This window comes from Nematolebias whitei, chromosome 15 (genome assembly GCF_014905685.2).
Source record: "Nematolebias whitei isolate Nwh7 chromosome 15, NemWhi1, whole genome shotgun sequence".
Lineage (NCBI taxonomy): Eukaryota > Metazoa > Chordata > Actinopteri > Cyprinodontiformes > Rivulidae > Nematolebias > Nematolebias whitei.
The window spans coordinates 21,155,518-21,167,718 of NC_056512.1; the positions used below are offsets into that span (position 1 = coordinate 21,155,518).

The following is a 12,201-nucleotide window of genomic DNA, read 5'->3' on the forward strand; positions in this document are numbered from 1 at the left end:
TTTTTTAAAGGAGCCCCCCCGGTGATATCGGAGGTTGTTCCCCCCCCCCCCCCCCCCGCTATAGGTGAAAAACCACAAAGTAGGAACGCTATATTTATTTTTTAGTATTTATATATTTTAAGTCTTTATAAACTCTTCCCACACTCCTGTAATGTTCTAAACTCAAACTTACGTAATTTTAATGCGTGTGTGTACTGTACAGTACTGCAAAGTTTTATATGGGTACTCTCCAGCCTTGGTCCAGTTCTGATTGGCTCTCACCAAGAGGCTTCTAGAGAGAGCCGGACCTTCAGAGAGCCAGCACAGAACCACACAGTGGTCCTGATCAAGTCCAAATCCAGATTTAAAAAAGTCCCGGTGAGCTCCAGAGAAAACACTGGACCTTTAAGAAACACCTCCCTGCTCGAGAGGCCTCATGGGCCGACAAGCATGGCTCAGATTGACCGATGAGGCTGGAAGTCCGGTTCTGGTCCAATTCCCGGTCACTTCCGTACGGCTCTCTGGATCCACTGAGCGCTGAAGTCACTATTAATAGGCACCAAACTTTTTAGTCAGGTTCAGATCAAACTTTCCTTCCATTTCAGCAGAAAGCAGTGGGCGGAAGCAATGTTGGATTCTGGGTAATGTAGTTCTTTTGACTGCTGATACAGTATAGGCTTATTGAGAGAAAACTACAACATGGCTGCACCTGTCCAAAGTATTTTTTCCATTAACTTTTTACTGTATCCCGTACCGTCCCAATCATTTGAGTAAAATTAAAGTTGACAGTCGTGTACAATCTTACTTTGAAAAACAGCGAAAGAACAAGACTGCAAAAGTCGAACTGCGAAGTGGCGAGGGACTGGTGTATTTGTGACAGACGTAAGGTTGTCAGAAACATGGAGCTACACCTGGAACACGTGACGCATTTGAGAGTTTATCCTTGAGCCTTTTTGTCTGTGGTAGAATAAAAAGCTCCAGTTTTCTAACGTCCAGACGCAGCTCTGAGTCAGATCTTCAGTGATGACTAGTTGCTGACAGAAGAACCAGCCGACCTGTTGCTGCTGCCTCTAAACGACTCGTTCTGTGTCTCTGCAGCAAGACGACGAGCGGATCATTCAGGAGATCCAGAAGGAAGGTGAAGCCGAGCTCAATAAGAAGTGTGCAGGTTAGTAAGAGGACGTGCGTGGTGTAACAGTGCACGTGTTTGTGAACGTTCTTAAAATAAATGTGTGTGTGTGAAAACTGAGATTCTCGTTGTACTGTGGCTTCTGTGCTCCGTTACGCACCTTGTTGATGTTTCTGTTCCTGCTTCAGACCGGGTTCAAAATAGTTCCTGGGTTTAGTTTGTGTTTTCTTGTTGTGTGAAGCAGAGGGCAACTTTTTTATCAGCCGGCCGATGTTTTGACTTGAACACGAATCAAAAGGCCACAAATTCATCAGCACCGTGGCTACAGAGGAGTCTTTTTCAGAGCAAGTCTTACTGTGTTTGGCACGTTGGGTAGATGTTTGTTATTGACCAGCGTGGAGTTCTTTGACATCAGCATGAAGTTTAATGATCTGAAAAGCTATGAAATGTGTCCTCGTTTAGCCTCGCCTGGATTAAAACTTCTGCCTTTTCTCCAAACTCCATGCTCTGACTAACTACTGATAACTGTGTGACCGAACATCACTTAAAAATGACCAGACTGTCCCTTTAAGGACGTCGTGGACCATACGGCAGTGATCCGGGGGCCACTTCTCGCCCTCAGGTCACATTTTGGAGTAATTGATGTCGTCGTGACTCGTCTGTATTTTTGTTTTCCTCCTCCTCAGATAATTCAGAAAAAAGACTGGGCCCGCCCCCGGAGGTCAGCGCAGAGGCCAAGAGACCCCGTGTGGGTCCGCCACCAGAAAACCCAGCCAACCCGAACCCAGCGCCCCCCCCAAGCGGTACAAGCCCCCCTGTTCGTTCCGCCGCGCGGCCGCTTCCCGGAGGTGTTCCCGCAGCCTCTCCCTCCGGGCCGGATGTACCACCAGATCATCATACCCCGGCTGCCCCCGGCACCTTACGCCCCCATCCCCCAGAACCTGCCCCACATAAACAACAACAACCAGCAAAACCACAACCACCCCTTCAACCCTCATCATCACAACATGGACCTGCCCATGCACTACGGACCCCCTCCACGCTACTACAGACGTTTCTAACACGCTGTGGGCAGGCGTGTGGATCCACACACCACAGTCTCTTCAGTGCAGATCCTCCGTTTCAATGTTCATTGCACAAAAATGGCCTTTCGCATTAAACCGAAGCAGAGCTGCGTTTGTAAAACTCAAAAATAAAAACATTCAGGCTTCGCCATCTTCTGGGATTTTTCAGCAACATGTTTTTTTCCCCCCTCTCGTTTTTTTCTCTTTAAGTTCTCGAGGCGAGCTGACAAACAGTTTGAAGCTTCGAGGCGGCTTGTCTGCTTTCTACAGATATTTTTGAGATAAAAAACATAAAAATTAAAACATTAACATTCCCTTTTGTATCTTTTGTCATACAGGTGTGAGAGTTTTTCAATAAAGTTTTTGTGTTCAAATGTCCCGCCTCACTTTAACCAGGAGGAGGAGATGTCTCTGTTCTTGTGGGGAAACAGCTGACTCACGCCAACAGCCCGGGGGCTGTGCACCAATCACATGACAGATGGAGGGGGGGTCCACCAATCATCTGCCAGGATCTGTGAGGGGTCTTCTTTGTTCAGCCGGGTGTGACAAATCACCCAGACTGAAAGGAGCACAACAAACCTCCGCTTTGACCCTGGCATCCTAAAGGTTCAGTCGTCGAGCTCCTCGTTTATCTAAATCACTTTGTGCTCTTTCAGCAGGTAGTGACTCCAAACATTCAGCTCATTCAGGACCTTCCTGCTGTGACTTTAGCTTATTGTGCACTTTTTACTTTTTGAAATATTTAGCTTTGTCAGCCATGTTTTTTTTTCTAATCAAAAGTGAATGACGCTCTGTTCACATCCTTGAAACCCTTTAGCTGTTTAAAACCTTTTACTGCTTTGGTCTGCTTCAGCTCCTTTGTGCTCGTTTCAGCTGTTTTCAGCTATTACTCTGCTCCTTTTAGCTTCTTTCTTCTAAATTCAACATTTTAAGTTAGTTTTATAGATATTTTTCTGCTAATTTTAGCATGTTTTCTGATCTTTAGTTTCTAATAATTTTAGCTTTTTCTTTGCTCATTTCAGTTTTTTTGTCACAAATTTCAGCATATCCATTTTACATTTCAGTTCAGTTTATTTATATAGCGCCAAGTCACAACAGAAGTCATCTCAGGACACAATGAACAGAAACGTACAGTATTAAAAAAAAACAATTGGTAAAAGTTCTGCGTCTGAGGAAGCAGCAGATTGTGTTGAATCTTTGTCACTGTCTCATCCTGAGCAACACGAGGACAACAGTGGAAAGGAAAAACTCCCTTTTAACAGGAAAAAACATTTAGCAGAGCCAGACTCATGACTAGCAGCCATATCTGCTTTGATCGGCTGGGTTTGAGAGGACAGGAAGGAGGAACAGCTACACAATGGCAGGTCCAGGTGTACTTTTTATAGGAGGAAAGACAAAAACGCAAGATAAAAATAATTACAAATACAAACAGTAGCGTAAGTAAAGAGAGCAGCAGATTGAGGAAATGTGGTCACTTTGTCCTTCAGCAGTCTAAGCATAACTAAAGGATAGCTCAGGAAACCCAAGCCAATAGGATTTATCAAAAAGGAAAGTCTTAATCCCAGTCTTCAAACTGGACAATGTGTCGACCTCATGGACAAAAACTGGAAGTTGGTTCCACAAGACTGAAAGATCTTCCTCCCATTCTGCTTTTGGGAATTAGGAACCACGAGTAAACCTGCAGTCTGAGAGTGTAGTGCTCTGTTAGGAAGATACAGAACAACAAGATCTCAAATATAAGATGGAGCTAGGTTGTTGAGAGCTTTGTAGGTTAGAAGTAAGATTTTGAATTCAGTTCTGGATTTGACAGGGAGCCTGTGGAGAGAAGCTAAAACGGGAGAGATATGATCTCTCCCACTAACTCCAGTTAAGACTCTGGAAGCAGCATTTTGGATCATCTGAAGACGTTTTAAAGAATTATTTGGACACGTTACACATTTCTGTTTTTTTTTTTCTGCTGCTTTCAACAAACGTCAGCTGTTCAAATTCAGCTCACATCAACAGTTCTGCGATGAAACCTTTTCAGCTTCTTCTGCAGCTTTCAGCTAAAGTCATTCAGCAGTAAACATTCACACTGCATTTTGCAGGAAATGCAGTTTCTCTAGTTTTTATTTGATATTAGTTGAAGCCGAAGTGTGAGTCTTCTACCTCCGACCAGCCACGTTGACTCGGATCACCTCTGATGAATTTAAAACGTTCCTCGATGAAATCTCAAATCATCGCCTCCTCTGAGGCCAAAGCTTCAAAACTAACCCGTCTGGTAGTGCTCAGAGTATGGATTAGGAAGGACTCTCAGCTACTACCACACCAAAGTTTATTTTAAATTCTGTAAAATTGCTTAATTTGTGGCCACTTTAGTGTTTTTCAGGTTAGCTTTGCTGTGGCAGCCATCTTACCTGTACATGTTCATTCACTGATCACTTCCTGAGAGTTTCAGTACAGTTAAGTTCATGAGATATTTTGCTAACAAACATGCCCATATAGGAGTAAATCGATTACCACCAGCCTCTCGTGGAGGTGAGGCTCCAGATGAGCGTCTTCTCTACAGCTGATGTTGTGCAGAAACCTCAGGAATGCTGTGACCTTTGACCTTTGGGCCGGTCACCCCGGGGTGTCCCCGTCAGCCTACGTGTCATGTCTGCATCCCTGCTATCTCGTCTTCGCTGGAATCCACTCGTCTTTCTGATGAAGACGCCCCGGACCTCTGCAGACAAGAGTTTGGGTCCTGGATTATGTTTCGATGGAATTAAAGAGAATTATCAACTAATGACGTCTTTAATCCAGACAACAAAGAGCTGGATTAGCTGCGTGATTAGACCAAATAAAGGAGAATTAAGAAGATTTGTGCTGCGGCTGAAACGCTGTAAAGATGATTAAACCACAGAGACGAAGAGTCCGATGAAGGTTTCAGTAGAAAATCTAACTGGAGGACGTTTGATGCACAAAAACTGAGAGAAACCTTCTTTAACTCATAATCTGAGCCATGACACGACTAATAACTCAGAATATTGTGCAGATGTGATGCATTTAGGAACACGTGACCTGTTCTGGACAAACGAGTCACCTGGAGGACGTTTTCAAGAATGAGTCATTTTCAAATTCTCCGTCTCCAAAGCTTGAAAATGATCCGCAGCTTGAAAACTGCAGTTTTACTGACGCCATCGGGAATTCAAGCCCTACATTTATAAAGGGCGACCCCCAAGCTTCACAATGATGCCAAACATTATACGAAGGGATTTCCCAGCTGGCAGAAGGGGGGGGTTTCACTTTCAAAGGATATTTGTTAAAAACTTCAAATTAAAGGTGGATTTGAGGAACTATATGTTATTCTGTGATTTCTAAATGGCGTCTTTAGGGACAAATTTTCACACAAAATTCAATTTTGGTAAAAATCAACAAATTTTTTTTTCTGCCGCAGTCTGTTCATTCTGACTTCTTTTGTCACCACGGAGCACATATGTGGCATTTAACACAGAAGTCACTTTAAAGTTGATCCATTTATCAGAAATCGAATAGAAATTGTTAAAAAGAAAAAAGCTCCTGTGTAGAGATACAAAATATTTGTGTTTTTGTATCAGGTACAGGATCAGTACCACGATACTAATGACTATAGGTCAAAAAAATCTTTCCGTTGAGATACCGCCTGCTCATGTTCAACATTTCTCTACAACTGAGACGACGGGCTGAAGGTTGAATTCAACCCACTGCTGTTAAACTCTGAGCCGTCCAGTCACAGAGCTGAATAGGGTCAGAAGTTTACATACAGCCATCATGGGCTTCAATGTCGTGCTAATTTAAAGTTTTAAATGGTTTATTTGAAACTTTTTTTTTCAAAACACAACTTTATTTAAACAAATGTGTGCACATGTACAAGTTTGTAGTTGTTGCAAACACTGGATCCAAATTATACATAACTCACATGTATACATACTGTCACTTGGTTCAACATCCCACAGAGTTTGGTCGACATCAGCAGCTTCCAGTAGATCTCTGTTGGATGTTTGACCTCTTACTTGGTGCAGTGCACTACTGCATGCATGATGCTACCACCACCGTGCTTCAGAGTTGATGCGGGGTCCTTGGATTAGAAAACCTTGACCCCTCCACATTAACTTCTCTCCATTGTGGCTAAATGAAGTAGTTTCTGTCTGTCTCAAGGCCTTTGACCCGTTGTCGTGGCAACATCACGTTTCAGCTGAGCTGAACAACTCGTCTTCGACACGTCATAAACATCTTCTGGCCTTCAGTGGGCCCCGAGCTTCAAACTCACTGTGAAAGTTTCTGAAACTTCATTGAGGAAACAAGGTTTTCATCCAACGTTTGCTGTGATCTGATGTTCTGATCCTCTGCAGAACCTGGACCAGACACACACACACACACACACACACACACACACACACACACACACACCTTCCCCCTCCTTTAAAATGATGTTTAAAGAGCAGAAAACACAAAGACACAGGAACATCCATGTGTGAGTGTGCATATTAAAACCCTCCTCCTCCTCCTCCTCCTCCTCCTCCTCCTCCTCCTCTGGGACCTCTGGTGCTGCCAGCCTTGGCTCCCCTGACAGTTTGGTCCGTCTGCGTTGTTTGTTTCTGTTATTGTCTGTTTGTGTCTTTAAGGAGTGTCTGTTTGTTTTAATGAGCGTGTGCTTTTCCTGCTGCGGCCTCAGAGCTGCTGCTCACATCTGCCCAGCTGTTGGAACATCACTCAGTTTATTTATTACACTACATGAAAAACATGAGAAATGGATCATATCGTCATGACTGGGAGGGTTTCAGGACACTTCAGGGAACTTCATCGTTTTGCAGTGAAACAGATCATCTCACAAAATCATCATTAATGTGCAAATGATGTTTTCATTATTTCACCCCTTCCGTTCCTGCGCTACTGAAATCGCAGCTTTTAGATTGACTTTAGATGTTTAGATGTTTTGACCTAGATGAATTTTTAACGTCTGTTATTCGCACTTTGTTTACCAAGATAAAAATTAAAACATATTTTGTGAGGGAGTTACAAAAACGTCTCGAAGCTGCATCTGTAAGTCGAGAGCGGTGTTTGGTTTGATTTTTGTCAATTCGCATTTTTAACTCAAAAAAGGGTTCAGATCCACCAGAATGTATTTATACTATTTTTACTGGTCGTTGAAGTGAGACGACCCCCAGCTCAGATTGTGCAACATCTTTGTTTAAAATGATGCTGATGATGAAACTTCACTCAGAGCTCCTAAAGATCTGAACTGTCCTTTAACGACTCGCCTCCACTGATGGGTTTCAGAAGATGATCGTTCACTCAACAGTTCAAGAAGATGAACGTCTGATTCATGTCCTTTTGTCTTAAAGGGATAATCTGGCCATTTTGGTGGAAGGCTCTAATTAATCATTAGTAAGTCTTATCATTGGTGACATCAGCACAGAGGTTTGAGAAACAAAGCAAAAGTCTTCATCCAGACTAGGCTCATGGCCAAACGAGAGCCTGGTTCATTTAATTTTTCAGGATTATAAAACGACAAACAGGTGCGACAAAAACATTAGCCAACGATTGACCTCTTCTCCTCCGCGTGACACCACTTGTTCAGTTGGTCCCAGTTTTCTCATCGTCCATGTTTCTACTTGAACACGAGGCTGGAGCTGCTGAACGTTCGTCCACACTACCCGTTGGCCTGAATGGAGCTAGAGTTAGAGCAGTGGTTGTTTTTATGGCGGCCTGGAGCATGCGGAGCGTGTCCCACCAGTCTTTTATTTGCATTAGCGAGTTACCACCCTGCTCTTCGTCTGCCCCCCTCCCTGTAAAGAGATTACCCAACTGACCCGGTGACCCAGAGCCCGACTGCCTGGACCCACGAGGACTGAGGCAGATTTGATTAGAGACAGAGCTGATGGAGACGGGTGTGTTTCTCCCCCCACCTCCTCCTGATTATTTAAAGCTCTGGCCTCCCCACCCCCACCTTGTGCTCCACAAGCCCCGAAACCCCCCCCCCCCCCCCCAATGGTGTTTTTGAATAATATGAGGGGGTTTGACTCCTCTCACCCTGACGTTGCCCCCACAGACACACACCCCTTCCTGCAGCTGTTGTTTCCATGGTAACAAAGGAGGAGGTTGGCAGCCATTCCACATCCATCTCCTCCCTCTGTGACGGAGCCAGCTCTTTACCCACAAGCCACAGCAGCCATGAGCTGGATCTGGGTCAGGTTTTCAGTGAGTCATCTTTCGAGCAGAAAGAGGCGAGGTTCATAGGAGGGTGCGTTTGTTTTGAGAACCTGGCAGAGGAAACAGATTAGAGAAGTGCTCAGAGGCTCCATCATTACATTACCACCCTGAACATGTGGATCTGTGGGGGCTGCTCTGTCTGAGCTGGAATAAATGTTTCAACACAAAGGCTCCATTCAGGAGACAGGAAAATGAGTGCGTGTACGAATGTGGGCCATCCCATGGAGCTGCTGCGGCCAGAAACTGGACGGACGCCAGACATGAAGCTGGGATTACATGAGAACTGCAAGAACAGGCCGAGAGTCCACTGGAACCATCGGACCGGCCTGAGGATACAGATTAGATCGAAAGAGTCAGATATGAAATGAGTTTGGTGAAAAACAAACAAAAAAGGTTTTGAGTTCACAAAAAGAACAGAACTCACTCGGCACCAGAACCAGACAAAGCTCTGTCTGTGCTCGAGGCCGCAGCGACCGGAGCCTGGACCGTCTGATTTGATCAAAGCCTTGAAAACAGTTCACTCACATTATGATGCATTCACTTCTTTATACAAAGGTTTTAAAATAATTTTGCTGCAAAATGTTGGATGAAATTGACGTTTTTTAACTTTTAGCTCTTCTGAGGCAGCATTTTTCATTTTGAGGCTCAGGATGTGCAACAGCTGGTTCAGATCGTTTAAACAGTTGGAAATCTTATGAACACGTCGAATTGGAGACAATTCTGACCAACTCGATGAGCTAACGGATAATCTGAGCAAAGAGGACAGTTTCCATTTTAAAACTATTTTAATATAATAAATTTTACAAACTATTTTAACAAACAATCTGCTGTTGGGTTTCCCTCACATGGTTACTCTGGTTGGAATGGGACATTCCTCCAGGAAGGTTAGGTTGATTTGTCATGTAAAAAGTCAACACAAGGTCAACACAAGGTCAACAATGCAATGAAATGCTCAGGACGAGAAGAACCATTTCCACTCGCCAAAAAAACAAAAACAAGAAATGCCTAAGCATCCATCCATCCATCCATCCATTTTCTTTACCCGCTTATTCCATTTTGGGTCACGGGGGTCGCTGGTGCCCATGTCCAGCAATCACTGTGCGAGGGGCGGGGTACACCCTGGACGGGTCGCAAGTCCATCACAGGGCCGAAATGCCTAAGCATGCAGCAAAAATACAAAAAATAAAAATACTAAAATGCTGCAAAATGGAAAAAAAAAAAACATTTCCAGTGCGAGTCAGTCAGCAGTGAGGTTCTTTCAACATCATGGTTCTGTTCTGTCCCGGCCTCTCTTCAGAGAGCTGTAGCACCTTCTGAGTTACTTTTAGCTCAGTGGCCTCTGCCAATCTTCAACATTAAAACATGTGAAAACAAAAATAGGACACAATTATAAGCAAAGATTTTTCTTTTCTTGCCAGGTTTCTACAAGAATAAAAAGGGCTAAATGTTTTGTTTTAAAGTTCCTTTCTAAATTATTGTTTTAATCCCCCAGATTGTACGTTTACTTTCACTGTATCGTGGCCATATGTGCCACTCAGGCTACAAATGTCTTGAAACTATTTTTTTCCTTCCATTTGCCTCAAATACAATTGATCAGTCTAAAGAATTAGGAAAGATGTTGCCATTTAAACAAAACGGAGCGCAAGTTGCAAGAAAAGTGTATTTTTGCAGATGCTGGGATGCTCTAGAATAGATCTGGGTGGCGTACAGAGTTCATGGTTTAATTTGAAGTGTGACCCTTTAAAATGGCCTCTACTTCCACACACTGAGGTTGAGCAAAGAGCCATGTACAACAGGTAAGACACTAACTAGGGATGCACGATATTGGATTTTTGGCCACTAACAGATATTTTATATAAGTCCCTTTGTCAGAATATATTCCTCTTATTTAGGTTTATTTGCTACAAAAATTGTGCAACAACTGTAAGAGCTGGTGACATCTATTCAGTAACAGCCATATGATATGCATATCACTTTAACTTATATTAAATGAAGTGTTAAATGTTATTTATTAGCATTAGTCAGCTGCGATGCTGTCTCACTTGTGGAGGCTTGTTCCAGGTTCCTGGCTGCAGAGTGGATTCTCTGCACTCCTGTGCATGAAGGACAGACTTTTTAAGATCAAAGTTTTGGTCTATGCATTGTGCCATAAGACTAATCATGCTAACGGGGCTAACACAACGTCCAAATGTCTGTGGTAAAACTCACAAGTGCTTTCGGCTATTAGCTTCTCAACGACGTTGGAAATGACGTCTTGTAACTCTGGTAAGGCTACGTCGGAATAATATCTCCAACTGGGGACGATGTAGCGAGGCTCAACGTAGTCCATTAATCTTCTGAATCCAATATCCTTAACGGGGGGAAAAAAAAAAAAACTTCCACATGGCCGACATTTTGAATCTTCTTCTCTGTCGTGATCAGATCAGGCAGGCGCATGAGACGCCTCGTCACTGGGTTGTCGTACAAAAACAGCATCTTTTATATCAGTTTTTGATGGAATGGCCGATGACCGATATTTAACTTTAATGCTAATATCGGACGATGCCATGTCGATAATATTGTGCATCCCCAATACTAACCATTCATAATATCGCCACAGAACTACTTACCAGGCAGCTATTTTGTTTTAAAAAAAAAAGTCTGAAAAAAGAAATTTCAGTGAAATATCTGGAAAGAACAGGAGAAACGAGTGTCTGCATTCCAAATCTCAGGTTTATTGGTCTCTGGATTTTAGGCGAACCAATGGCACAAGAGAGATTACTCCACAATATCCAAAGAAAATAATTCATAATTGTACAAAATTCAAAACAAAAATTCCAGTTTTACAAAGCAAAAATATTTTCCTACTGCCAAAAAACTCAGTAAGGCACAGTCATTACCACGTTTACCCTCCACATCTGTAAGATGTTCACATCCAGATGTGTCACCATGTGAAATCACGTGAACCCTTCGTTTGACACTCTGATCAGAGGGAACAAAAACTGAGTTTCATTACAGGAAAACAGCGACCGGTCCCTCGTGCTGATGGAAACGTTTGTGTTGAGAGATGAAGGGAACAGAATTACAAGATGGCCGATCCCAACGGTGCTACACGACGGGAGTTCGTCAAACATCCAGTTTTATCCCAATACGCCACTGATGTCAAAGTTAGCAACAAAAGCAAATAAATGTGGTTTTATGTCACTGGAAATGTTCGGACAGTGAACCTGAAGCAGGTTTTGTTGTTTGGGGGGTGTTAGATGAGGGTTGGTAGCACCACATCGTTATAAAAGTTTGGTCTGTAAAGGCAGAGGTGCTCGTTTTGGTCGAGGGAATCAAAAAAAAAAAAAAATAGAGCAGCTTTCCACTAAATCTATAAATGGTTTCACTACCTGCTGTACACGTTGCTATGATAATGTCTGTGCCTTGGACAGAAAAAAACAAACTAACCCAACGGTGCGTTTTCTTTCAGCGCCTCCTACACCCCCACATCGTTTCCCCGACACTAGCTAGAGCTCTGAGAACACGTTCACGCTTCCCACATCCTGGTTTCATCATCGCCAGCCAATCAGAACACAGCTAGAGAGCAGCACGGGAAACGGGTTCAATACTAGAGATGAAACAGCGAGGGGGGGCGGATCGTCCCGTCCGTCAGATCCACCCCCCGAGTTAGATTACAGGCAGTCCTGCTCGGATCAACAAACACTTGGCCCGGCCCGACAGAAGCAGAAACTGACCCAAGTCCAGAACGAGCGACACCCACGAAGAGGAGGTCTGGTTTTGGGCTGGGTCAGGTTTAACTGGACGCAGTCACGGCGTGCCGCTCGCACAAGACGG

The 12,201-nt window shown here is 43.7% G+C and overlaps 1 protein-coding gene across 1 annotated transcript in view; it reads left to right on the forward strand.

The window, feature by feature from the left end:
• Positions 1 to 2,223, forward strand: part of rnf216 (ring finger protein 216) — a 33,406-nt gene extending 31,183 nt beyond the window's left edge. Inside the window, 3 exon segments of the mRNA XM_037689458.1 lie at positions 1,078 to 1,147; positions 1,795 to 1,900; positions 1,902 to 2,223. Coding sequence (XP_037545386.1) covers positions 1,078 to 1,147; positions 1,795 to 1,900; positions 1,902 to 2,169 — 444 coding nt within the window. The 3' untranslated portion in view covers positions 2,170 to 2,223.
• The last annotated feature ends 9,978 nt before the right edge of the window (positions 2,224 to 12,201 follow it).